The 27,070-nt window shown below is 36.4% G+C and overlaps 2 protein-coding genes across 6 annotated transcripts in view; one reads left to right on the top strand and one right to left on the bottom strand.

Moving 5' to 3' along the window:
• EIF2AK3 (eukaryotic translation initiation factor 2 alpha kinase 3) overlaps positions 1 to 22,628 on the bottom strand; it is a 49,279-nt gene extending 26,651 nt beyond the window's left edge. For both annotated transcript variants that reach the window (XM_032235316.1, XM_032235317.1), the window contains exons 1-8: positions 22,093 to 22,628; positions 15,294 to 15,423; positions 10,269 to 10,463; positions 9,418 to 9,548; positions 7,277 to 7,511; positions 6,895 to 7,057; positions 1,490 to 1,627; positions 618 to 740 (exon numbers count right to left, since the gene is read on the bottom strand). In XM_032235316.1, coding sequence (XP_032091207.1) covers positions 618 to 740; positions 1,490 to 1,627; positions 6,895 to 7,057; positions 7,277 to 7,511; positions 9,418 to 9,548; positions 10,269 to 10,463; positions 15,294 to 15,423; positions 22,093 to 22,397 — 1,420 coding nt within the window. In that variant the 5' untranslated portion in view covers positions 22,398 to 22,628. The remainder of the gene's footprint in view (positions 1 to 617; positions 741 to 1,489; positions 1,628 to 6,894; positions 7,058 to 7,276; positions 7,512 to 9,417; positions 9,549 to 10,268; positions 10,464 to 15,293; positions 15,424 to 22,092) is intronic.
• A 101-nt stretch (positions 22,629 to 22,729) lies between these two features.
• RPIA (ribose 5-phosphate isomerase A) overlaps positions 22,730 to 27,070 on the top strand; it is a 31,648-nt gene continuing 27,307 nt past the window's right edge. The window contains exons 1-3 of one of the 4 annotated variants that reach the window (XM_032235322.1): positions 22,730 to 22,779; positions 24,470 to 24,623; positions 25,509 to 25,569. In XM_032235322.1, the coding sequence (XP_032091213.1) occupies positions 22,739 to 22,779; positions 24,470 to 24,623; positions 25,509 to 25,569 (256 nt within the window). In that variant the 5' untranslated portion in view covers positions 22,730 to 22,738. Of the gene's footprint in view, positions 22,780 to 23,392; positions 23,491 to 24,205; positions 24,379 to 24,469; positions 24,624 to 25,508; positions 25,570 to 27,070 lie in introns of those variants that run through there. The other 3 variants (XM_032235324.1, XM_032235321.1, XM_032235323.1) reach the window with 3 other exon arrangements.

The following is a 27,070-nucleotide window of genomic DNA, read 5'->3' as shown; positions in this document are numbered from 1 at the left end:
GGGTCGTGTGCGCATGCACCTGGGAGTGGCGGGTTCACGCATGCATGCACCTGGGGGGATCGTGCGCACATGTGCAGGTGGGTCCGAAGATAGGGTGTGCATGCGCACAATAGCGTGTGCATGCACAATTTTGGCACACCATAAGAAAAAGTTTTGCCATCACTGGTGTATATGGACAGGAAATGATTTTAATCATGTGGACACTCAGGTAGCGAATGGGGGAAAGTTCCAAGAAATCTCTAGGAATGTTTTCAACTGGTGTTGGCAATTTTATATAGATAAGATAGGAAAACTCTACATTGTAAAAGATTTCTCATTGTATTTTTTTTTTGGTCTACTCTTCCTTTTTTTCTTCTTTGCTAAAATCATGTCTTTCTTTTGGACATTATGCTAAAGCCAGTATCCTTTTGGAACAATCTCCCTATTCTAAGTTATTTGGTGAATATAAAACATTATCATTAATTTATCTAGAAACATAATTTACCAAAAAGGCCAATAATAGTTCCACAGAAATATCAGTATTGTGATTTTTTTTAAATTAGTGAAAGCCATAGGTCCTAGTGTAAATGCAATAATCTTTTGAAGCAATAGTTGAAAATAAAGCACAATTCACACACCATATGGATACTGCAGAACTGACAGAGCACCATTACTGTATTCTTCATGAGAAAACTTGTCATTGCTGAGACATTTATCAAATTCATCAGAGCCTACCAGCACAGGTGTTCTTGATGGAGAATCTAAAAGGAAAGCACATGTTTATAACCACTCTTAGCTCATATTTAAGTTTTATCAATATTAATTCAATAATGATCAAAATTAAAATTATCTAATTTTTACGTTATTACCTTTTTTGCCCTTTTCAAGAGCATTTTAAGAATGGAAGTGATATTTTAGAAAACATTTTTATCCGTTATAAAGGACCACAAGGAGTTGGCAAAAGGAAACCACACAAGTTCAGTTAATATTTTAATTACCCAAATATATTGAGAATGTACACAGCTATGCCATAGTATCTGTTTTTAATTTGTTATAAAACCCATAATTCTATGTTAATATTATGAATATTAAATGAATTATTGGATGATTAATGGATATGGAATTCTTATATTTTTGATGACAATATATCATGTACAGACTTCCAAATGCAAATTCCAATACATTTATCAATGCAATATGTTCAGAAAAAAATCAGACCGTATACTTATTATTACTGAAAGAATATAAAAATTCCTTATTATAGTTTTTATCAATAAAAAACAGTATTGCTTTTTTCCCTGATAGTACTATCATACACATTAGCACAGGGATGTTCAAATGTTACTTTTATAAAGTTAGCAAACTATGAAATACATAAATGTTTCAGTATATAATGTGATATCTTAGAAAACATACAGAAGTTACCAATAGCTAAAAGTCATTAATAATTTATCAAAAATTATACTCCATCTTTCATTTTTGAAAAAGTAATAAATTTGATGTTACTTACGAATCAAAGGCTTCCATTTGATCATAGGCAAATGCATAACGGCATTATCATTTCTGGATTCCAAAGCTTTAGGGTTAGTAGGGAATTTTTCAGAAATTCTAACGGATGACTGAAGATACAGCTGACCTCTATACATTCCTGCATATAAAATCAGCAGTAATAGTTTTACAGGACTGATAAGCTTTATTCTTTAAATTTCAAGACAGACTTTGGATATTTCCCAGACAATTTTTTTAAAAAAATCCAGTAGTGAGATAATAATTGTATATTCTCAATAGCTGAGACCACCTCATTAAAAATTAATATGTACCAAATATATTTACATGCTACCCTTTCATTTCCCCCCCAAGAATCCCAATTTGTTGTAAAAATGATAGATCTTATTATCTAATTCCACAGGCCATGCAGGAGACGTTTTGCTTTCAATGTATGACTTAATATAAAATGAAAATGGACATAATTATTGGTATTTCTAATCTAGAATTTCATAGCATATCCTTTTTAGGCAACAATTGCAATCAGGCACTTTTTATAAAGTGAATAAAACTTCTATACTTCTCTATAGGCAAAACTTTTCTTGAGCAAACTATTCCATTTATCTTATGTTTCATGAGTTCCTTTTCCTAACTGTACGTTTCTGCTTTTTCCATGTTCTATTTGATTCTGATCAGGACGCTTAGCAAGCTGAGTCTGAACAGTCCAAAGTTTGCTTTTCAATCATTCTTGGGTACTCTAGATACACTGTATGTTTTAGATGATTATCCATGACTTGAGATTGAGATAGCTTTCTAACGTTGGCCATTATATTTCATTTCAGGTGTTCAATATCTTCCAATTTCCTTGGGGCCTGCACAGATTTAAGATACCCAGTGCCAAAGACATTTAAGCAACCCCATAATATTATGAAACTCCTCTAGTTTTCACAATAGATGTGTTCTTTACTTTAAAAGCATCAATTTTTTTCCTGCGAATGTAGAACTGCTGTGACTTATCCAAAAGCTGTGATTATTATGTTTCATTTATCCAAAGGATATTCTGCCAGTTATATTGTGGCTTGTCAACATGAATTTTAGCCAACTCTATTTTGCCTATCTGAAAGAGTGTGGTCTCCCTGAGTCTTCTACCATGGAGGCAGTTTTCAGTCAGGCAACAATGCATGATGCAATTATGTTGTTGTACTTTGATCTTGGAGATCAGCCAGGATCTGTTTTGAGATTTTCCATGGTTCTTTCTCCACCATTCAAATTATTATTCTGTGAAACCTGGGAGCAATATTCTTCTTGCAGCTATGTTCAGGGAGGTTGGAGCTAGACCCATTGTTAATCTTAAACTTCTTGAAAACATTAACAGTAGTGGTAACCGAAACATGAAGCTCTTTATAGAGATTTTTTTAACCTTTACCATGCTTAGCTTTTGCTTTCTTTGTTTCTTCCTCAGATAAAATGCCTTTGGCTTTACTTTTTATTGTCCATATTTACTTTACTACATAAAATGACACAAAATGCTTGAGTATTTTTCTCCAACTAGAATGAATGACTGATTATGACACCTCCTGTAGTATTAATTAAAGTAAATACTCTGCTTGGGATCATTAAAATCCAATGTCTTTTAATTTCTCAGGGGTATCAATAATTATATTTATGCCATTTTCATTTGTTTTATTATTTATAAAAAATATTTTAAGTCATACATCAAAAGGAAAGTGCCTATTCTATGCACTATGGAATAAAGCATGGTAAATACCAGCCCTTGAAGAGCATTCGGAGACTTCAGCTTGTCCAGAATGCAGCTGCGCGAGCGATTGTGGGTGCACCTCGGTTCACCCACGTTACACCTATCCTCTGGGAGCTGCACTGGCTGCCTATTGGTCTTCGGATACGCTTCAAGGCACTAGTCGTCACTTATAAAGCCCTTCATGGTATTGGACTGGGTACCTGAGAGACCGCCTGCTGCCAATTACCTCCAATAGACCGATCAGATCCCACAGATTAGGCCTCCTCCGAATTCCATCCGCTGGCCAATGCCGACTGGTGACCACCCTGAGGATAGCCTTCTCTGTGGCTGCTCCGGCCCTCTGGAACGAGCTCCCCGTGGAGATTCGAACCCTCACCACCCTCCAGGCCTTCCGCAAAGCCCTTAAAACCTGGCTGTTCCGACAGGCTTGGGGCTAATGAGCTTTTGTCCCCCCTCGAATGGTATGGTTGTTGTGTGCTTTTAAATTGTATATTGTTCTGTTCGGCTTTTTTATTCCTTATTTGTACCCCCCCCCCCTTGACTTGGATTGTGAGCCGCCCTGAGTCCCCTTTGGGGAAAAGGGCGGCATAGAAATATAATAAATTCAATTCAATTCAATACCATTTGCCTATGTCAGTTTCAATCTATAATACTTCATGGAAAATTAGGAGCCTGGGAAATACCTGGCAGGACACCAATACTTTTGACCACAACTATATATCTAAAATTGGTCTATTTAGAAAATTCAAAAAATGTACAATATAAAGTCCACCTGCAAATAAGTTAAGATCTTCTGTTTAAGCTTCCTACAAAAAGACTCAGCATTTAATTATGCAAATAGGTATATACAAACATATTTACCATAGTAGCATACAGATCACACCATCCAGTTTCACACTAGCAACAATAAATCCAACTCCATGTTATCCAGGAACTTGCATATAGAAGCTTCAGAAATTTTATATAGCTAGAGAAGTTTCACAGACTATATAATTTAGAGATGTCACTTCAACTTTAGACCTTACATATTTTAGGATTTATATCTGAATAACTAATATGTCAAATACCAGGTAAATTATTTGAGAACAAGAAATATAAAATGGCCAACTCTAAACTTTGCACATAGATGTTATCCATAAAGCAGAGTGATTGAGGAAATCACTTCTGAAGAGTGACTTCATGGTGATTAAACTTAGATTGTGTTTTCAATCGAGAAGGGTGGCAAATGAATTTAATAAATAAATGCTGTACCAAGCCATGATTTTCTCAAGCATAGCTTGTTGGATTCCTTTCCAAGATGACTGCCACATAGTAAAGGCTCCCCCCCCCCCCTTCTGCTGATTTTGCTACCAAAGCTGGTTCTCTAGCAGTGCTGTTCCCTGGATTTGAATGGGAGCACTTAGGAATGACCCAAGATGGCTTTCGGAAGGCAATGGACTCATGTGGGAAATGGAAAAGATTTCAGTTCCCTGTGGGAGCAGTTGGGAAAGTCACTGGTAATCCATTTTCTCAGCAGTTTTTTTTTTCTTAAGGGTATTACTTCATTTTTTGAATCTTCTGGTTTACTTTGCTTTTTTATCTTTAAAGACTGTTTGGTTAGTTGAATACTGATTTATTTGAACCACCTACTGGACTCTAGCTGTCCCCCCCACCCCTTATGAATAACTTTCAGTGCTCTCTAAGAAAACAAAGCATGTTTTTAGATGGTGAAAGTGATTTTGTTTCATTTATGTTAATTTTAATTTTAAAACTAATATATTAGTTTCATTTACGGTATATTAATTGGACACATCACTACAGGGTTTTTGCATTTTATAAATTTATATATTTTTTCTTTTAATCTTGGATCAAAATATCCAGAAAATATTTATTCTGTCTTTGTTAAATTTATTTCTTCACTTTGCTTCAGTGTTCTTTGTTTTCTGGCTAAGTTTCACAGATCAACAATGCATCAGATTATGGATTATTGGGGGGGGGGGATATATAAAACAAACAAACAATTTTTAACATGCAATTTTTAGTTGAAAGCTTTTTTAAAAAGTCTGATGAAATGATAATGGCTATGGAAAATATTCAGATGTATGTAGCTCTGGATAAATTAAGACTCACAAAAGGAATGTGATTTGGAAATTGTAGACCTGTTGGAAACAACAATGGACTATGCAGATCTAGAAGTAACCGAGTTGATTGCATACCCCTCTTGAAATTCAAGGCTGCATTCTTTTACAATAGCAGAAGCCTGATTAAATGGAGAAGTGATAAATTAGTTTTCTCTAGGAAGATTTAAGGAGATTTGGGGAATGGATTTATCACACCTAATCAAAAATCAACTCTTGGAATGATTTGGGAAAAGATAGGATGCTGTGGTAAATTTGCTATAAATTGATTACAATAACAGTTTGTTAACAGAGGGTTTTAAAACTTTAACCATGCGTTTTTTTAATTATTATTGTTCTTTATGTTAACTATTTTGCCATTAATATAGTATATATGACAGGTGAAGAATTTACAAATAGATTTAATAGTTTAAAAAATTTGGGGGCTGTTTAGCAGGCGGTAGAAATAATATTGTAGCAATGTATTAATCAGTATACAAGGGGGGTAATATGTGTATAGATATTAGAGTTTTTAAATGCATTTTTGCAATGTTTTCCTTTTTTCTCTCTAAATTTTTGGAGTTTTGTATGTTAGCTTTCTTCAAATAAAATCAAAATAGAAAGAAAAAAACAACATAACTTGTTGACTAAATCACAATTGACTGGTTTCACAATATACCAAACTATATTCTATACACACACACACACACTACAAATCCAAAGAAATCACATTATGAATTAATATGGTATCTGAACCTAGATATATTTTTACTGTACAGTCAATAGTAAAACATTTATAGAAATATAGAACAGCAGAAAGCATAAAATAATAATTTAAACATAGAAATAACTTTCTGTCTTTCTACATCCAAATAGTCAAATGATGCACTTAAGGAAAAAAAAGTTCATTTTACCCAAGCAGAGTGCATAGTGGAAGCATAATCAGAGAATGAATGATCTACAATCAACAATCCCCAGTGTCTATACCCCGAGTTTTTATATGATTAAACCTGGCATAGTTAAAAGGACAGTGCTTTAGAAAATATGTCAGATATTAAAAGCAGCATTAAACTTTAACTTTTTAATTTTAAACAGTTCAAACATTGTTTATTTTGGAAGGCTCACATGATTGTTTCAGAGAGCATGCCTGAATTCATGGTTGCTTTAAAAGTTTAAGGAGTAGGCCATAAAATGAAGGATGTTAAACTACATGTATTATACTTTGGCCAATAACTACAATCTATATTTATAATTTAAAAACTGCAGTCTGCTCCTTCACCCATTTAAAAGAAATACAATCTCATTGTAAGCAATAGAATTTATTTCTGGATAAATATGCAAAAAATATTTCAAAATATATCTATCTTTCCTCAATACACAAAGTACTGCTCATATAGTATATATGAAGCAGCAACTGCTAAAGCAAAATACATTAAGAGCATAGCTCAGATTCAAATTACTTTTTTCCTCTTGAAAAAATCATAATCAATATAAACAAAGAAACAACATAAAAATATAAACAAAATACAGAGATTGGGACAAAAAATGATGTCAAATGTTAAATAGGCAGCATACCTAAATAAACACTGGATTCAGTAGCTCCTCGAGCAGCTTCCACAAGATCTTCTTCATCCTCTAAGATATTATTATTAGAGGTATAGCTTGTGTCATCAAAGAGACTGATTGGAATTACTTTGCCATCTTTCACCAACCAAGCAGAAGCAACTGGAGTGCAAAACTGAAAATAAAATAAACCATTATTTTAAAAAATACATCCAATAAATGTGACACTCAATAGCTTTTAATGCATACGTTTTTACAAATACATGGGACATTTTATACATAAGATAATTGTTTTAAAAAGTTTAAATTCCACAATACTAAAAGAAAATGAAAAATGTTTTGGTAACATTATGATATTTCTAAACAGCATTAACATATTTCCCATCTTTAGTACCTGATATTCCCATTCCAGATGTCCTTCCTTCTTATTAAATGCCATAACCTTCCAGTCAGCTACTGAAACCTTTATCACTGTATCCTTCATTGTAGCTTCCTGTTCTTCTACTTCCGAAATAATTTTAGAATCTTCTTTGTTAATATTTGATTTCATATTCCCTTCAAGAAATCCTACCCTTGTTTCAGTCTCCGGGAGATAACGTAGTTCAAAATGACCAACGCTAAAATTCCACCTTTAAAAAAAGGGTAAGACTGTGATTCCATATCAGTTCTATCTTTATAAATGTCATACTGTTTCTGAAATAATCCACCCTAACATTCAGAAACCTAGTAAAACTAGTTTGGCATAACTAATCTCCAATGTACTACTATTTACTAAAAACTGAATTAAGGGAGAAAATCTATAAGCTTGATAAAAGAGAAAAGTGCCTCAACATCTGTCTTATCTTTGCATGATTTTTTTTTTCCAGGAGGAAGCAATTATTTATTAAATTATTTCATTTGTTAATTATAAAACAAGAAAGTTATATCTTGATATATAAGTTAATATTCACTTCTTACATTTTATCTTTACAGTAATTTCCAACCTTTTGTCCTTTTGTATTTACATAAGACATCTAGATACATTCTAAAGTCTTTCAATTATTAAATGCTGTTGCTGTGATGGAAAGAAAATTGAGGGGAAAGTGATTATAATTTTTGCTAAATAATCTTCTCTAGCCTTAAAACAGGGGTGTCAAACTCAATTTCATTGAGAGCTGCATCAGGGTTATGTTTGTTCTTGAAGGGGGGGGCATGGCCAATTCAGGGAACCTGTGGTGGCCTGGGCAGGGCCGGGGAGATCCACTGTCTCCGGCAGAGGAAGGTGAGACCAGGAAGAGTGTCAAATCCTTGTCCTCCAGAAGAGCCTCACAGCCTCTCTCAGGCCACAGGCACCCCTGGATGGCAGTGCAGACTGTCCAGAGCACTAGGCAGTGGAGGGCATGCCCAAACTGGCTCTCAAGCTCCCAGGGCACTGGGAGCCAACAGCCCAGCCCAGCTGGCTTCCCTGAGGGGGTGTCTAGCTGCGCTTACCTCCTCAAGGCTGCTGCTGCTGTTCTTGCTCTCCTTAACCAGGTTACTCATAGTGTGTGCGGAAGGGCAGTGTGTGTGGCTCAGAGCCCATTCCCTCTCCATGCAGGGAGACCCGGCTTTGTAACCAAAGCATCCTCAGTGATAGGATGGGAGACCACCAGGAGAGGTCAGGAGGATGAGACAAGGAGATGGCAAAAGGGCAGCAGGACTGCTGGTGGCCAAGTACTAAGCAGGACTTCCCTCAGACCCCACCTCCCTCTCATTATAATCTTCCTTCCTTCATTCTCCTTTCTTCCCATCTTTCCTTCTTTTTATGTCTTTTCCTTTCTCCTTTCCTGTCCTTTCTTGGATGCTCAAATGCAAAAGGGGAAACATTTCTCAATGCCTCCTGCTTTGTGATCAAATACCACTTTTGCTAATAGTTTGTTTTTCTAGCACTCTGCCAATGAAAATGGAGTTCGGGAAGGCTGTGCACGGCTGTCCTGAGTTCCATTTTCGCTGGCAGAGGCACTGTGGGCCGGTCCTTCATTGTTTCCAGGGTGGCCCTGTGGGCCAGATCTAAGCATCTATTAATCGTAGATTATCTATACACAATATAGATAATCCACGATTTGCAACCATTCACTTAGCGATCATTTGAAGTTACAATGGCACTGAAAAAAGTGACATGGCCATTTTTCACACTTAGAACCATTCCAGTATCCCCAGGGTGATGTGATCAAAATTCAGATACCTGACACTCGCATGCATTTATGAAAGTTGCGGTATCCCAGGGTCATGTAATCACCTTTTGCAACTTTCTAACAAGCAAAGTCAATGTGGAAGTCAGATTCACTTAACAGCCATGTATCTAATTTAACAACTTCAGCAAGATCGTAAAATAGGGCAAAATTCATTTAACAACTGTCTTGCTTAGCAACAGAAATTTTGGGCACAATTGTGATCATATGTCAAAGACTACCCATACTAACCTTGGAATGTAGATATATCATGTGCAGAAACCACGGAGAAGAATTATTAATTCATTAATAATTACGTAATATACTACTACTATAGTATACATACTTTTCATTGCCGCTGCGGGGCCCAACAGCACGAACAGTTTTCTGAGTTCTATGGAGGAGAAGAATATCTTCCTGTTCTAGCTCATCATCATCCCAGCGACGACAGCCCATTGCTGAACATATATATTTTACCTGGGGCCAGAAGGAAATATTTAATTCAACAGACTCTTAGTTGCTGATATTTTTATTAATAAAGTAGAAGTTCTGACAATTCACGTTCTATTTCATTTTTATAATTCAATTCAGAAAGTAAAAATTTATTCCCCAAGTTATAAATAAATGGTGCTTCATTTGGAGCAAATCTAAAATTAAGGCGCTCTCTCTCACAACCACACACTCCAGTACATTTGAGAGAAAATGTTTTTTGTTTTTAATACAAATCATGTTGGTAGTTACTGAATTACGTAAGTGAAATAAATTAAACATGCTATTTGTAATATGACTGAAATTGGCAAAAGCCCAGCCAGCTTTTACAAAGTTTTATAAAACCTTACCAGATAGGTTGGCTATAAATCAGGGATAGGTTTCTACCGCTGTTGGTACTGGTTCGCTTCGCTTGCACACCAGACAGGCACAGTTCACTTTAAATTGTTCTGTACATGCGCGAAGACCATGAAAAACTAATAAAAAATATGCCAGCAATGGCAGTGAAGACTGGGGAACTGGTTTGGGAGCTTGGCCAGCGTGGGTCGCTGCCGGTTCTGCGACCCAGGCCAAATTATCACTCCCAGTTTGCTTGAACTGGTGCAAACTGGTAGCAACCCCCTCTGCTATAAACTATTTCAAGACAATTTTAAAAACCCATAAATATAAAGTGTCAAAATTCTGTTGCCAAAATTGTGATTATTTTACCTTTCCTGAATATGAACTCAGTCCATATGTTGTTCGGGACTTTCCTCCAACTAGAACGACATCATCCCCAAATCTGTAGGATGATTCAAGAAGTGACTCAACAGTGAATGGAACAGCTTCAATGTTCTCTCTATCACGATCCCACTGGAAAAGATCTCCATCCAAGGAGGGAATTATCATTTTATTCCCAAACACCTACAAAATATTAAAACAGAAGTATACATTTTAATATGGAAAAAAAGAATATTATGATCAAAATACAGAAAGATTTAAAATCAAATGAAATCCAGATCAATAGAAAAATGCCACAATAGGAACTCATAAAGTTATTTAACTAATGAATATCCACAATTGTGCATTGATCCATGTTCCTTTTCAAAGTGACTACATTCTATGACATAATCATTCACTTATAGTAAAATCAGCTAGATAAACTGACTTCTAAGCTAACTTGTTTATCTGTGCCTATCTCTGTCAGATTATCTCACTATTTTTATCTGCTCTTTTCTCAGTAAACCATTCAAGGATTGAAAATTCAATTTTGATGTAAATCAATGTTGTAAGGCATGTTAAGTTTATAACAATAGATTATAAATGTGCCTCATCATTTATTTAAAAACAGATTTAAATAATTTTTGATTTGGTGGAAAATCATAATCAGTAATTTCCTGAGAATGAAAGGTATTGTGAACTCTAATGATATACATAAGACTATGAGAAAAAGAATGGAAGACTTCCTTGTTGTGGAAAGAATGATTTGGGATTCAAACTGGTAAATTTTAAACAAGTTGATTACAGTTTGTTAACAAGAGTTTTGGAATTTCAATCTTCCCATTTTTCACTACTTTTATATTTTTATATATTATCTCATTATTGTTGTTTTCATTAACTATTTTGTTATAATATGGTTTATAGATTATAGGCTAATAATGTGTAGATTTAATAGTTTAAAATTCTTTTTTTTTTAATTTAAAAATTCTTTTGGCCTGTTATGCAAGTGATGGAAAACCAACATTGCTGTATTATATTTTTACGTTTTTGTTGTTTTTAAAATTATTTTGTCCTTTTTAAATATTTTGGTGTTTAGTATTTTAATCTTCTTTGAATAAACTAAAGTCCCCCCTCCCCAAAGGAAGTGTTTCTTATACAAAACTGAAATGTGTGTTCATTTTGCATTTTTAAAATAGCAGACCTGATGTTTTTCTACAAATCACTTTCAAGGCTAAAATATGTAATTTGTAGGATTGTTATACAAAAATATATATATAAGCCCCTTCAGGATATAGAATAGTTTGACATAGTTCTTAGATCTCAGCCATTGTTTTTTCCAGAAAAAAGAAATAATTTGCTGCAGAGATCCACTGCATTTTGAACCAAATATAAGGAAAGGTCTTGTTCTAAAAGATAAAAAGCCACATGTAGCAGGAATAATGAAAAAAGGAACAGAATTCCAAGGATAGATAATTATATAACAATTTGTGATCAACAAGTGCATGGGACCATGTCATTTACCTAATGAAAAATTTCTAAAATGGCATAGATGCAACAGTTTGAATGAAATATGAAACATCTAAACAAGTCAAACTTGGGAAAGAATGTTTTAAGTTAAATAATTAATTTAACTTACCGTATTTTTTGGAGTATAAGACGCACTTTTCCTCAAAAAAGAGGCTGAAAATTTGGGTGCCTCTTATACATCAAATACAGCATTTTTTGCTTCCCAAAGCCACGCCCACTTCACAAAAATGGCCATGCATACTCTTATGGAAGCTTTCAGAGAGCTTCTGAGGGCTGGGGAGGGCAGAAATGAGCAAAAAACAGGCCTTTTTTGCATCCTCAGCCCCCAGCAGCATTTTATAAGCCTCCATAAGGCTATACATGCAATTTTTTGACAAAAAATGGGGCGTTTTGGGGAAGGTTGCAGAGTGCAAAAACTTTTTTTCCCCTTTGAGAAAGCTCTTTAACTGATTGATGAGAATTACATTGATCAAGTGCTGTGCCAGCAGAAACAAAGGTGCTACAGATTGTCAATGATTTCCTTCTCCAGCACATGGTTAAATACAACTGGAAACATCTACCTACCTACCTCCTCTGTCTCTCTCTCTCTCCCTACCTACCTACTGTATTTCTCTCTCTCTCCTTCTATCTACCTACCCCCCTCTCCCTATCTATCTATTGTATTTCTCTTCCTCTCTCTATTTCTCTCTCTATCCCTTTACCTACCAACCTACCTATTCTCTATCTCTCCCTACCTATCTACTGTATTTCTCTCCCTCTCTCTCTCTATTTCTCTCTCCATCCCTCTACCTACCTACCTATCTACACACACACACTCTCCCTACCTATTGTATTTCTTCCCCCTCTCCCTTTATCTACTTACCTATCCACCTAACTACTCTCCATACCTACCTACTGTATTTCTCTCTCTTTCTCTCCCTCTCTATCCCTCTACCTACCTACTTTTTTTAAAAAAAATTGCCTCTTCAAAACCTTGGTGCATCTTATACTCTGGTGCGGATTATACTCTGAAAAATACAGTAATTGTTAGGTAAAGCAAGTTAAAAAATGTCAGAAATATGTAAAAAGATAAATAAAAAAATAATTATCCACTTTAATACATGCAAGCAATATTCACAATGGTTCCATTGTATGTGTATTATCTCTTCACTGAAACTACTGATGTCTTAAGAAATGAACATGCTACAAAGTAAGTATCTCTACAGGTAAACCTTAAATTATGACCACTCATCCAGCAGCTATTCAAGGTTACAGCACTATATGAAGGGGATTTATGAGCAGTCTATAAATCCCAGTACCTGGCTCTCATATATTACAAAGAGCTTCAGTCAAGTGATTACAGGTGTTGTGATGTTCCTTACTGGCTTTCCATAAGTATAGTCAATGGGAAAGTTGGTGTAAAGTTAGAAATGGTCAAGCAACTGCCACTTTTTCACCCACTCACCTGGGACTCTGCCTCTTCCTGCTTAATAACCTAAATGACCTTGGCAACCAAGATTGCATTTCTAAGTGTTACAGTCACATGACATCATATTTTACCACTCTGCAGCTTAGCAACAAAAATTCTGATATCAATTAACTAAACACAAACAAGCCAGATACCAATATTTAAAAATAAGCAAGTTTAGAACCACTGAAGAAGCAAAATGGCAGAGGTCAAGAAATAAATCTGGAGAGTTTTAGTTCAACACAAAATAACTTTATATTGCATAAATGTTAAGAGTTTATTTCTAAAACTGAGTACAGATTATCATTAAGGATGTTAATTAAGGTTAAGATTATCATTAAAGATTAGGATATCTAAGCATATTCTATTGTAAGTATTTTTAATCCTTTCACATATTTAACAAAAACAAGCAGATTATGTATCATGGCATTCACCTTGATGTCCAAAACACCCACCCACCCACCCACCCACCCACACACAGTGTAATATGTTTCCACAATCACTCCAATAAAGTTTTGAAAGAACTCCAAATTGGTAATATAAATGGTTTCTGAGAATGTTTGTTGTTTCAAAATAGTTACAATTGATCATACTCTGAAAGTGAATTAGGAATTCTTGAAAACCTAGATTAAGAATTGAAGGGATTATACTGTTACTCCTGGTTAATATAAATTAGTGTTAGAGCTAATGTATAGTTCTAAAAGAAAAAAAGTAATTCTAGACTTTATTAACAAGACAAGAATTCATTTGCATGACCATTTGTAATTTTCCTCCTTATTCATGGTAGCAAGAAATGAAATCATTGTAAATCCAAAAGACTAAAAAAATGGAAATATTCTCATTGAAAGAATAAGAAGATTGAAATTCAACTACTCTAAGGAACAGCAAGGAATTGTGACTAGTCATGGAAATGACATTATCCTCTTTCCGTTTGTCTTTAAACATTACCTCACCTCCTATTGCAAGAATGAATCATTTGGAGTTATCCTAATTCATGGAATTTAAGCTATGTTAAAGTTGTTACATATATTAAGTTATTCAATGTCAATAAAAGGAAAATTCATAATTAATATTAGCAGCAAATTATGCAAAGTGAGTATCCTCAAGTTTCCCACATGATCTCCACAAAAAAGTAATACTTATATTTCATATAAAATGGGGACTTGTAATTTAAAAGCTTGTTAAAACATAAACTTATCTAACAAGTATTTGCAAACTGTCAAGAAGTTGGAGCACATTAGAAAGATTTACAGCAATTAGACCTTGCTTAAGCAGCCTAATTCAGTTTGTCTAATTTTCACGTTTTAATGGGAAACTGAATCCATGATGTGGATTCAACAAAGTTTATAGAGAAAAACTGAAGTCTACGTAAAGATAGCTGGAGAGCACAAAATGTAGAAGAGGTTTCAGCAATTAAATTACTTAATAGAATATGATGGTTTGCATTAGACATTTTTGGTGAAAGTGCATTACAGGTATCCCTTGCTTAAAAACTACTTTTCAGTGATCAAAGTTATGAACAAGCTGAAAAAATAACTTTACAGTCAATTTACAACATTCACAGCATCCCTCAGTGATGCAATCATCATTATAATTAATACAAGTTGTCATGCATCTGACCTGGGTTTTTTTTTCTTCCCATCCTCCACTTAAAGACAGAAAGATTGGAAAAAAAGGGATTGTCAAGGGAAAAAATGTTGCTCTGTCACACACTGAAAACAATGGGATTGTATTGGAAGACCAGGGCTAGGAGCTGCAGGCACATTGCAGAAACAACTTATCTTGACATATTTTTGATTTTTGTAGGTAATCTGTCCTATGCCTAATCCTGATCAAAGATTGTTTACAGAAATTGTTTACTCCCCTTGTACCTCTCATGCTCCCCTTGCACCTCTCATGCAATCCTGCACTTTATCAGATTTCCAATCAAGAATCTTTAGGAATGAGATCTACATTCCCAGCATTCCTGGTACTTCCAACTAGAAGAGGCGAAGAAATATCACAGTGTAATCCCTTCCCTAAAAATTCTAAAAATCAGTGATTAAACACACTAATCTTACCTCCGGTTTACTAAGACTAGATGAAACAAGAGAACCTGATCCCACGTCCAGATCCCACTGTTTTCTACCACTGTTTTCTGGATCTAAAGCAGCAATCCGTCCATCCAAAGTACTTATAATTATTAATGATCTGCAAATAAAAAATATGTTCATAAGAACCAAAAATCCAAGATATACCTAACAATAATCTGTAACCAATTTTTCAATTTATTGCTGTTTTCCCCCCAACTTTATTGCCATTTTCTTAACTTTTTCTTTTCTTAAAAACAATTAAAAAGAAGCAATGGTATCAACGATATTGCCTACTAAAACCAGAGTGATGCCTAAAAAATGTTGAGTTATATAGAGATAATTTTGTAACCTCAAATGCCTACATGCATGTAAAGCTACAAATTAGATATGTGCCAATTTTCTTAATGGCAATTTCTTCTTCCTAGTGTTTCCTCTAATAACTTAATCACATAGAAATATTTAATTTATACAAATTGTGCTAATGTTATTCTGTCCTTTCTATTAGTTTGCACTAAAGGTTTATTTCCTCGAAAGCAACTTCCAATAGTTTAGAATTAATGTTAGTTTATTTATTTAGCATTTCATTAATCATACCGTAAGAAAATAATTTATTTGAACAATTATAAGACAATCTTAATCATATTCTTTCCAAGGATAAAATATTCAGAGCAAGAATCAAGATTTATGCATTATTCATAAAATACACCACAGTATATGGTACAGTGGAGCATTCATAGTTTAATTTCAAATAAATCTGCTATGACTGAACTTCAATAGGCTGGGTATGTGTAATGTAAACATTTAAGGCCTTGCTGAATTTAAACCAGGACTAATAACTGGCCCCACAATCATTTGTTACTTCAGATTCAATAGGGAAGAATGTTTTAGAATGAGCAGGACCTGGAATAAATTTAATGAGCTTGTTTGGGATCATTATACAGATACAGATAATTCTTGACTCACTACTGGTCAGTTAACAAGTTAACTTTTGTCTGAAATCACAATAGGTCAGAACAGACCCATAAAGCACTTCTGGCCATTGTAAAATGCCAAAATGTCATGCTATATTTCAGATGCTTGCCTTTATGACTAGCTGTGGTGGTCACATGACTATGATTCGCAATGTTTTTGACATTTTTCTGGCAAAAAGGTCCATTCAGAGGAATGGGTTTGCACTTATGACTTGTTTATTTAATGACCATGATGATTCATTTAAAGACCATTGCAAAAGAAGTAAAATGAAGTTCATGTGGGTGCATTAACTTATGATAATGGCTTACGACCCCAAATCCAATCCCAATTGTGGTAATATGTCAATCACTACTTGTAGAGCTTTCTTATGAACCATTTGTTCAGTGACAAGTTACAATAGCACAGAAAAAAAACTTATGATAGGTCCTCACACTTATGACACTTCAGCATTTTCAGTCACATGATCAAAATTTGGGCATTTGATGAGCTACTGCAGTTATGATAGTTGCAGTATCTCTGTCATGTTCTCCTTCCCTGAGTGAACTGTCTCCTCTTCAACTCTCACCCCAACCTATTTCCTCTCCCTATCTCTGTCTTTTTTTGTCACCTGTACAGTTTGGCCAAGATGAAGCCACTGCTGTACTCCGCCACCACCCAGCTGCAAGCCCCATCAGACCTTGTCCCCCCCTTTACACTTTAGCACATCTTTTTCCTCTGCATCTGCTTCACTTTCTCTCTGCTGGGCCCATTGTCAGTAATGGACTCACCTCTCAATGTTATCTACTTCCCCAGCAGCTGAGCTCCTGATAAGCCCGACCCACATTAGCAGTCTCAGCCTGCTCCTTCTAGGATCATAGAAAGTACTCCCTGGAGTGGTGGACACCAAGGGGAAGAGTAATAGCAAACTCAGTGCAGATTAGACATGATAGATATTGAGGGAAAGGAAGACAGCTGCACATAGAAAGTCAAGTGGGAAGCTACATTGGGGACAGTGGTGGTAGCAGATTGATTACAGCAGAATATAGTGGCATCTTCATCTCACCTGTGCTGTGCAGGATGGCCAAAAGAGCACAAATGGGGAGGAGGGAGATAGGAGGATGTAGGAAATTGAAGCAGAGGCAGTTTGCAAAGGGCAAGAGAAGGAGGTCAGCCTCTTTTGGCTCAGTGATTTTCCTAAAGCATTCCCTGTCTTGGAAGAACTGAGGCTCAGGGTTTGGAAAAACCAAGCTGGAAATGGCTTGAATTGAGGTGGAAGGTGTCAAGCGTTTGCAACCTTCCTAGCAAACTTCCCATTAGCAAATGGGAAAGATGACAGGAAGTCACAAATCATAGTCACAGGAGGTCCTCACCTAATGACAGAATTGGTCCTGTTTAACAACTGTAACTGTGATTGCCATTGCTAAGTCGCTTGGTTATGTGATGCTTCACTTAACTACTGCTTCACTGATGGAAACTCCAGTTCCAATTATGGTGTTTAGTCAAGGACTAATTGTAGAAGTTTCTTCCAGAATCATACAACTGCTTTAAAGAAGTTTTCACTATAGTTATACAATCCTAGAAACTAACATGGCTGCTTTAGTAATATAACAGGGCTGCATTTCTGTTTGCATCCATGTGTTACAAATCATTATCCTACCAATAAAATCTGAAGCAGTGAACAGTCCTAATTGGCAATTTAAGGCTTCAGGCAAGCAGACAGACTAGGGATCAGCTAGAGGCAGCCTGACTTCTGAATCGTTGTAATATGAGCTACCCCATCACTATTTAATACATTAGAACGGAATAGAATAACAGAGTTGGAAGGAATCTTGAAGGTGTTCTAGTCCAATCCCCTGCTTAGGCAGGAAACCTTACACCACTTCAGATAAATGGATATCCAACATCTTCTTAAAAATGTCCAGTGTTGGAGCATTCACAACTTCTGGAGGCATGTTGTTCCACCAATTAATTGTTCTAATTGTCAGGAAATTTCTTCTAAGTTCCAAGTTGCTTCTTTCTTTGATTAGTTTCCACTTATTGCTTCTTGTCCTACACCCAGGTGCTTTCGACAATAGCTTGACTCCCTCTTCTTTGTGGCAATCCCCGAGATATTGGAACACTGATATCATGTCTACCATAGTCCTTTTCATTAAACTAGACATGCCCAGTTCCTGCAACCACATTTCATATTTTTTAGCCTCCAGTCCCCTAATCATCTTTGTTGCTCTTCTCTGCACTCTTTCTATAGTCACATCATCTTTTTTTACATTGTGGCAACCAAAACTGGATGCAGTATTCCACGTATGGCCTTACCAAGGCATTATTAAAGTGGTATCAACACTTCACATGGTATTGATTCTATCCCTCTGTTTATGCAACCTAGAATTATGTTGGCTTTTTTGGCAGCTGCTGCACACTGCTAGCTTATATTTAAATAGTTGTCCATAGGACTCCAAAATCACCCTCACAGTTACTACTATTGAGCAAAGTACCACATATACCTGTGTGTTTAGTTTTTCTTGCCTAAATGTAGAACCTTACTTTTTTCACCATTGAATTTCATTTTATTAGATAATGCCCAATGTTCAAGTTTGTCAAGACCCTTCTGTATTTTAAGCCTATCTTCTGGAGTATTGGCTATTTCCGCCAGCTTGGTGTCATTTGCAATTTGATGAGTTCCCAATCTATCCCCTTGTCCAAATCATGAAGATGTTGAAGAGTCCTGGGCCTAAAACAGAGCCTTGGGGTACTCCACTGCATACTTCCCTCCATGTAGATGCAGTTCCATTGAGGACTACACATTGAGTGCGGTTGGTCAGCCAGTTACGAATCCACCTGGTGGTGATGCTATCTAAGCCACATTCTTCTTCTTTATCTAGTAGTAGGTTATGGTCCACCTTATCAAATGCCTTACTGAAGTCCAAGTAAATTATATTGACAGCATTCTTCTTGTCCACTAATTTGTCAAATTATGGTTCATCGCATGGTCAGTCAGATGTTCAAACTGGATTCAACAGTATTGTCCATTTATTGAGTACAGGTAGTCTTCAACTTATGATCACAATTGAGTCTAAAATTTTTGTTTCTAAGTGAAACATTTGTTAAGTGAATGTAGCCTCACTTTACCTTTCTTGCCATGTTATTAAGTGAATCACTGCAATTGTTATATTAGTAATATGGCTGTTAAATGAATCTAGCTTCCACATTGATCATGCTTGTCAAAAGGTTGCAAAAGGTAGTTACATGATACTGGGACAAGTATCATAAATATGAGTCAGTTGCCAAGTGTTTGTATTTTGATCACATGACCATGGATGCTGCAAGGGTTTCAAGTGTGAAAAATGGTCATGTCACTTTTTTCAGTACTATTGTAACTTGAAGGGTCACTAAATAAACTAAAGTCAAGGACTACCTGTACTTCCCAATGCTCTGGGATAGGCAGATGTGAATGTTTGATAATTTTAAAGATGTCATTGCAGGATGTATACTATTCCAAGTAAAGTTTTTATAACTGACTGATAGTGATTTTATCAATGCCAATGGTGTTCAAGCTGTGCTCCAATTGTGTTGGGATTGCATACAATGCACCCATTACTATGGTACTGGTATTGCCTTTTCTTTTTCCTCCCATGCTTTTATTTCTATTTGAAAGTCTTTGTATTTTGTTATCTTATCTAATTCATTCTATTCTAAGATATGTGTTATTATAAGCTGCCTTGTCATTGGCATACAAGTTTATGGATCACAGAATGTGTCAAAAAGTGAAGCATTGAAAGAAGAAAACTAGGGAACCAGATTAAACAAAAGCAAACCAGGAAAGGTACTGAAAATACCCCGTAGATGGGAAGTTAGGGCACAAGTGGAAGTAATGTAAGTGTTTATACAGGTAGTTCTTGACTTACAACCATAACTGAGCCTGAAATTACAACTTTTTGTGCCATTTGTTATGTGAACATCACGATTACCGACTGTAGTAATTGTTAAACTAATCCATTGTACCCAATAGGCAAATTGCAGTACATGACCATGGAATGCTGCAAATGACTGTAGCCAATTAATGGTCCTAAATGTGGCCATGTGATACAAATATTTTCATGTGTGGCTGTTAAAACTTTGGAACTTGGTTATATGTATCTTGGATCTGTTGTTATTTTGAATAGTCACTAAGGGACCCATTGTTAAGGACTATCAGTATAAACATTTTTTAAAAGAGTGATAAATGTACACACATGTTGACAACATTTTTGAATATACAGTATTGCAAATATCAATGTGAGGCAGAAGATCAAGATCAGAGAAAATGTATTAGTTGAAAAGAGAAGTGAATTTTTCTGTTAACAGAAAGAGGGAATTCTGTTCTGAAATCCATGAGGTATGGTGCCCTACATGCAAACTTTAAATAAATGAAAACCATAAACAGCAAAATGTAACTAAACTGAGAAATTACCAATTATCAATTCTTTGATAAGAACTGTTATCAATATAATAGCGTCAGCTTAAATACACTTCACCTCCAGAAAGAATATTCTACTGTATTCTTACATTATTAGTTCACATCAAAGTTATTTTAAATATTTTGTTTTCCTCCAAAGATGGCAGTTTTGAAAAATATGGAAATCAATTAATAGGTTAATTCTAATCAGAAAATATTAGATGATATATTAAGTGTAATTATATCAAAATATTTCTCAGCCTGTGAATTTTGTTAAAATTGTTCTGATAGCTTCAGAGAGATTTGATAAAGAATTACTACCAGTTGACTTTTCTGAGCTCAGTTTAGCAATATTCTGTTTCAATAAGATGATTTACTAAAGACTATTTTAGTTCTTGCAGATAGCAGCACAAATAAGTATAAAACTCATTTTTAATGTTATTAAACTATCTTTTAATAGTTCTTGCTTCAAAATAATTTTTCACAGGGTAGTAAGAATAGATTTGTTTGGATCCAGAGTCGTGTATAACAGATGCAGATCCTTCCATCCATATTAGCACTTTAGGGTGGGAGGAAGGGAAGGAAGGAAATCATACAATCTCAGGAAACAGAAAAATTCATTCACTGCAAATCACATTTTTGTAAATTATTACCTATAGCACTTTTTTACCTGCTAGCCTTCATATCCAAAAAGCTGACCAATAGTAAGAAAAACACTCAGTTTAACATATAGGAAAGTAGTTATTGAGTACAAAGTGAATGAAGAATAAAACAACAAATATAAATGTATTCCATTCCAATTTTCTCTATGTAGACTATATACTGCAAAAGAAATAGGTATATTAGTAACTCTATATGAGTGTTAAATGGTTTAAGGAGCAGCTCACAGGGCAATTTACTTCCTGCAAATCCTGTACAGGTCTGCTAGCGTTGGCCATCATGCAAAGCATATGTGAATCTAGAGCAGTGGTGCATAACCTTTTTTTGGCCATGCCCCACCTAAGCATCTCTAAAATTCTGACCCACCCTCCCCCGCGACATATACTTCTTACTTTACTCAAAAAGTGAACTTTACTCATGCGGAGGAAGCCTAAAAGGCATTAACTTGGTTTAAACAAGGTTCAAATTGCTCCATTAAAAATCAAATTGCCCCCGTGGGCGTGGGCCCACGTTGGGGACCACTGATCTAGAAAAAGACCCTGGTTCTCCGAAAATATAGTTGGCAACACCTCCCACACCTCAGAGCCCACATGACATCTTCCCGATTTGAGATTTTGAGAATAGATTCCGCATTAGAAAGCAAGTTGGTTGGGAAAGGCGGGCTAGAGGGAGCCGCAGAACAAGATATATATAAATATACAAAACACACACATAACACCCCCCCCCCATTCTTTCCCGCCTTACCTGAAACTACCGCTTCGGGTGGGGGCTTCCATTGCTTCTTCCTCCTGTTCCCCGGAGGATGCGGCCTGGGCCACGCCACTGGCTTCATCGTCTTCCACAATCACATCACTTACGACAGGAAGCGCCGCGGCTGCAGCGCCACCAAGTCCTAATCCGGACCGGCCATCACCCTCCGAAAACGCCGCCGCCTCCCTCAGAGGGACGCAGAGCAGCAAAAGAACCCAGAAGAGCACCAGGGCGGCGACGTTAGAAGGGGTGGCAGCGGAAGGAGCAGGCCGAACTCTTGGGCCTCGCGGCCCTGGCATGGAGGGACCCTCCCTCCACTCGCCTCAAAGAGGTCGTTATGGCATAAAACTCCGACCTGGCTCCAGGCAACTCCTTCCAATGGCCACTGAGGAAGATTCAATTTCCTTCCCTCAGCGGAGAGATTAAGTACGCACGCGCAAACTGCAACCTAACTTGCTTCTAGTTTACCAATCCCACCCCTTGTTAGCCACGTAACGGCGAGCTTGTAACACAACCTACAGTGCTTGACTTTAGTAACAGTTTTTTCCTATTTTACCTATCCAGGCTTTGGAGGGGTTGCTTTCTCTTTGAAAGAAAAGGGATAAAAACATGATAGTTTCTCTGCGTGTCAACAGAACCAATGAAAATGACGCTTTCTGGTTTTTGCCCGCCAATAAAAAGGTTAATGTCTCCAAGGTTTCCATGATTGGACTAAACAATAACAAGACTTTTGCGTTTGACTTCCGCTCTTGATTGGAGAACGTGGAGGTAGCTGGTGGAATACAGGGATTGGTTGTTGCTCTTTTCCGTCCCCTCCTGATTGGGCAAAGCCGATGCTTTCTACGTGGCTGATTTTGAGTGTTGACGGTATTCTCCAGAGCAGAGGGCTTGTGGGGAAGGGGAGATGTTAAAGAAGCAGCGGTTGTTAAACCGCCATATGGGGTTACAGAAAGTAAAAAAAAAAGTCATCGACATAACATTTAACAGTCCTCTCATTTTTGGCCGGGATGAAATAAGGAATATTCATATATTTCTGTTTTATAGACATTCTAATTCTACATAGGAAAGAGGATCCGAGGTCAATCAGACGTGATCTGGACGGAACAAAATTGGGAAATTCCCAGGGGATACATTTAAATGCTACATCGATTGTTTACTGCAGTTAAAACTTTGTTCATTGATTTTTTTTACAAATGCCCTAATTTTATTTGTTTCGTGGGTTTATTTGCAAGGGGGTCTTCTTGTAAAGAACCCAGACCCCTTCAATTGCTGCCTGCAGTGGTTCCACCCAGTGTTAGGACTATGACGCTCTTCCAGATGCCGACTCTCGTTTTTAATGGAGATCACTGTGGATTGAAGTTGCACTTGTGAAGCACCGGAACATCTAAAGAGGTTAAAAACAATCTTGCTGCCTACGATTTGAATCATAGCAACATTGATGGCCTTTGTATCTAGTGGTGCATTCCGCTACCATAGTTAAAAATGTTTTACACTATGATGAATAAATATGAGAGAATTGTGCCACCCTCAAAAAAGATAAATAGTACCTCGTAATTTGGCCATATATGATATTCGTTTGCAGAAAAAAAGTCGAAATGCAATACATTACTCCAGAACTAATGTGAGAAGAATACAAAGTGCCATCAAATCGTTGTCCACTCCTAGAGACCACATGAATTTATATTCTTGTGCATTTAAAGGACATTTCATTCCATTACTAGAAATTCAGTCTCCCAATTTGAAAGAATGTTCTGTTCATATGGACCATATATGTACAACAGTTTTTCTCCTAATAGAAATAATTTCCGACCATAGAAATCGAAACCAGAGAGAGAAGGGTTTTTAGTGGTCATATTTACACGAGGTGCAGAGATCTACTCGAACCTCAAATTACTGACATTTAATCGTAGAGGTGTCGGACATGAAGCCACGTTTGATATTAATGTCTGGCAAAAAGTTATTTAAAAAGCGCATGAATACATTATTGTTTGAATAAACTATTAACCCTGTAGCAGCTGATAATATGACTAAAATACATCTGCTCTTGTTTTTGCGTTCAAAACAGCTGAATGCCGGGATGCAGTCTTTCTGGGCGGGCTGTTTGTGTGCGTGTGTGGGGGTGGGGAGGTGTCTCATGCAGTTCGCACTAGATGCGCTCAATTCTGCAAGTAATAGTCTAAATCTCACGTTGCGCCAAAAGAAGTAAGCGTTTGTCAGGCAGCCTTAATCGCGAACTGTCCCGGGGTGGTGGTGTGGTTCGGGGCAGTTGCAAGAGCCAAGGTGAAGCCCAAGGGGGAGAGAGGCGGCGGCGGAAGCCGGGCGGGGTCAGTGTCATGCAGCACCGTACGGAGCATCTCACTTTTCTTTATAGGACGCTGACAGCGGAAGGAAGGGTCGGGTCGAGGGTTCTGCATAAAGAGTGCGTGCTAAACCCGAGGCTGTTGAGAAGCAGCCACGGGGGCAAGAATATGACCGAAGAAGCCAAAAAGCTGGCCGCCTGGGCTGCGGTAAACAATCACGTGCAGGTAGGGAGCTGATTTTGCAAGGAAGTACGTTTCTTCACTATTGTTTTTGGAACTTTCGCCTTTACCAAATATTTTTAGGCGTTATTAAATTTGTATTCTGAGAAATACAGACGAAGGCAATTAGTTTTCTCCCTGACAAAAATGTGTGCGGGTTTTTAAAACAGATTTTATGGGTATCGAAACTGCCACTTGTTCTGAAGTTGGTTGAAGACTTCTGAACAGATCAATGGCAAAGGTCTCGTTCTACGCTGCGATTCTCAGCAGTACTTTCACTATTGGAATTTGATTTTGTAGTTCTTACTTTCTGATGGACTTTGATCCATATTATTAGTTAGATGGTTCCATTTGCTCTAAGAATGACCGGTAGAACTTTGTGGAGTTGTAATTTTGGTTACTGTCCTTACAAATTAAACATTTTAATTATTCTTATTTTAATCTGTGCTAAATTAATAAGTTACTGATCAAATTCTTCACATGTTGGTTTTTTCAGACAACACATTATTTTTAACACACAAAGCACAATTATGAAAAACAGTTGTTTGAAAATGTTTGGGCACACACACAGTTATCAGACAAACTGCTATACATATTAGATTAACTAGTAGTCAATTGCATTAATCAACTGTACAGATATTATTTTACTTTAGAGAAATTTGGGTTTGGTGTTTTTTCTTTTTTTGGCCTCATGAATGTTCATAGAAGAAGAATTAGGGTTTTTTTTACTGAACCATTCTTGTTTTACATGCCTGTATGAAATGTTTCTGTGTCTTTTAGAAGCCAGGCTAAAACTGCTTAAAAGAAAAGAGTATCATTATGCTGTTTAGTAATCAGGGAGTACAGTTTCTGTATTGATTTACAAAAGCAAATATTTTTGCTCCTTTGTAGACTAATCATGTCCTTGGAATTGGAAGTGGATCTACAATTGTTCATGCTGTACATAAATTGGGTATGTCTGTTACTCTTTTTTGCCATAAGTATTTACAGGTGATCCTCAAATTACAACCACAATTGAACCCAAAATTTCTGTTGTTAAGTGAGTTTTGCTCCATTTTATGACCTTTCCACAGTTGTTAAGTGAATCTGACTTCCCCATTGACTTTGCTTGTCAAAAGGTAATCATGTGACCTTGGGAAACAGCAAAGGTCATAAATATAAGTCAGTTTCCAAGCATCTGACTGATCAAATGACCATGGGGATGCTGCATAGGACACAACTGAAAAATTGTCATATTTTTCATGGCCATTGTAACTTTAAATGAACTAAATGAACTGTCACTGAATGAACTATTGTAGTCGAAGCCTACTTGTATTGTTCTGCTTACTCAAACAGTTGGAGTACCTGCTTTGAAGGAATTATTGAAGGTGATCCCAGAATAGTATATTTTCCTGTTTATACTTTATTAAATTGACTTTTATTCAAGGCAATATATGTAGTGCTCCTTCCTTCAGGTGTTTTTCTCCATAGCAACAACCCTGTGAAGTTGTTATGCTGAGAATGAGTAGCCCAGAGCTAAGCATACTTGCTGGAGGGTAAATGGATCCAAACCACAACTACTGCATCTCACTGCTGTTTAAATCATATTTACAGTGTTCTTCATACATGACAGCATGTAAGTAGTGAACATTTGCAAGCTTCAGCTGTTATTCATCGGATCTTTATTGGGTTATTACTATATGGCAGTGGTTCCCAAACTTGGCAACTTTAAGACTTGTGGACTTCAACTCCCAGAATTCTCCATCCAGCAGAGCTCCAGCAGAGCTCCAGCAGAGCTGGCTGGAGAATTCTGGGAGTTGAAGTCCACAAGTCTTAAAGTTGCCAAGTTTGGGAACCATTGCTATATGGGATAGTTATTGCTCTAATACTGTAGTGAACAAAATCCAGATTGAAGTCTAGAATCATTCCAGTTTAAAAATCCTTTTCTGTAATATATCAATTGATTCCTACACATGATACAAACTGAAATGAAAAATTCTGGGCTCCACTCTATAACTGATATGTATTAAAAAAAACCTCTCCAATTTCTTAACCAAGTTTTAGAGTAATTGTTAATTACTTTTCAGTTGTATAATACTGTACTTTAAATGTACAGATAGTCCTTGACTTAAAACTGGTTGCTTAGTGACTGTTTGAAGTTAACAACTGACCTGAATTATGACAAGATTCAGAGTTCTAATATATGGATGGATTCCATTGCAGTCTCATGACCAGATTTTGGACACTCATCAAATCATAGTCCCATTTACAGCCATTTGCAGTGTGGTCATATTGACTATTTAATGATAATTTTGCTGAAATCAAGCACTTCCTGTTTTCAGCAAAACTGCATCTAGACCAAGGTGATCAGACATCCTGCTTTTGGCGGGACAGTCCTGATTTTTAACAATTTGTCCCGTGTCCCGCAGCGTTTTTAAAAAGTCCCGATTTTGGAAAGAATGCATGACAAGCTA

Source organism: Thamnophis elegans, chromosome Z, assembly GCF_009769535.1.
Source record: "Thamnophis elegans isolate rThaEle1 chromosome Z, rThaEle1.pri, whole genome shotgun sequence".
NCBI classification, from domain to species: Eukaryota; Metazoa; Chordata; class Lepidosauria; order Squamata; family Colubridae; genus Thamnophis; species Thamnophis elegans.
This window is presented reverse-complemented; position numbering and strand designations above follow the sequence as displayed.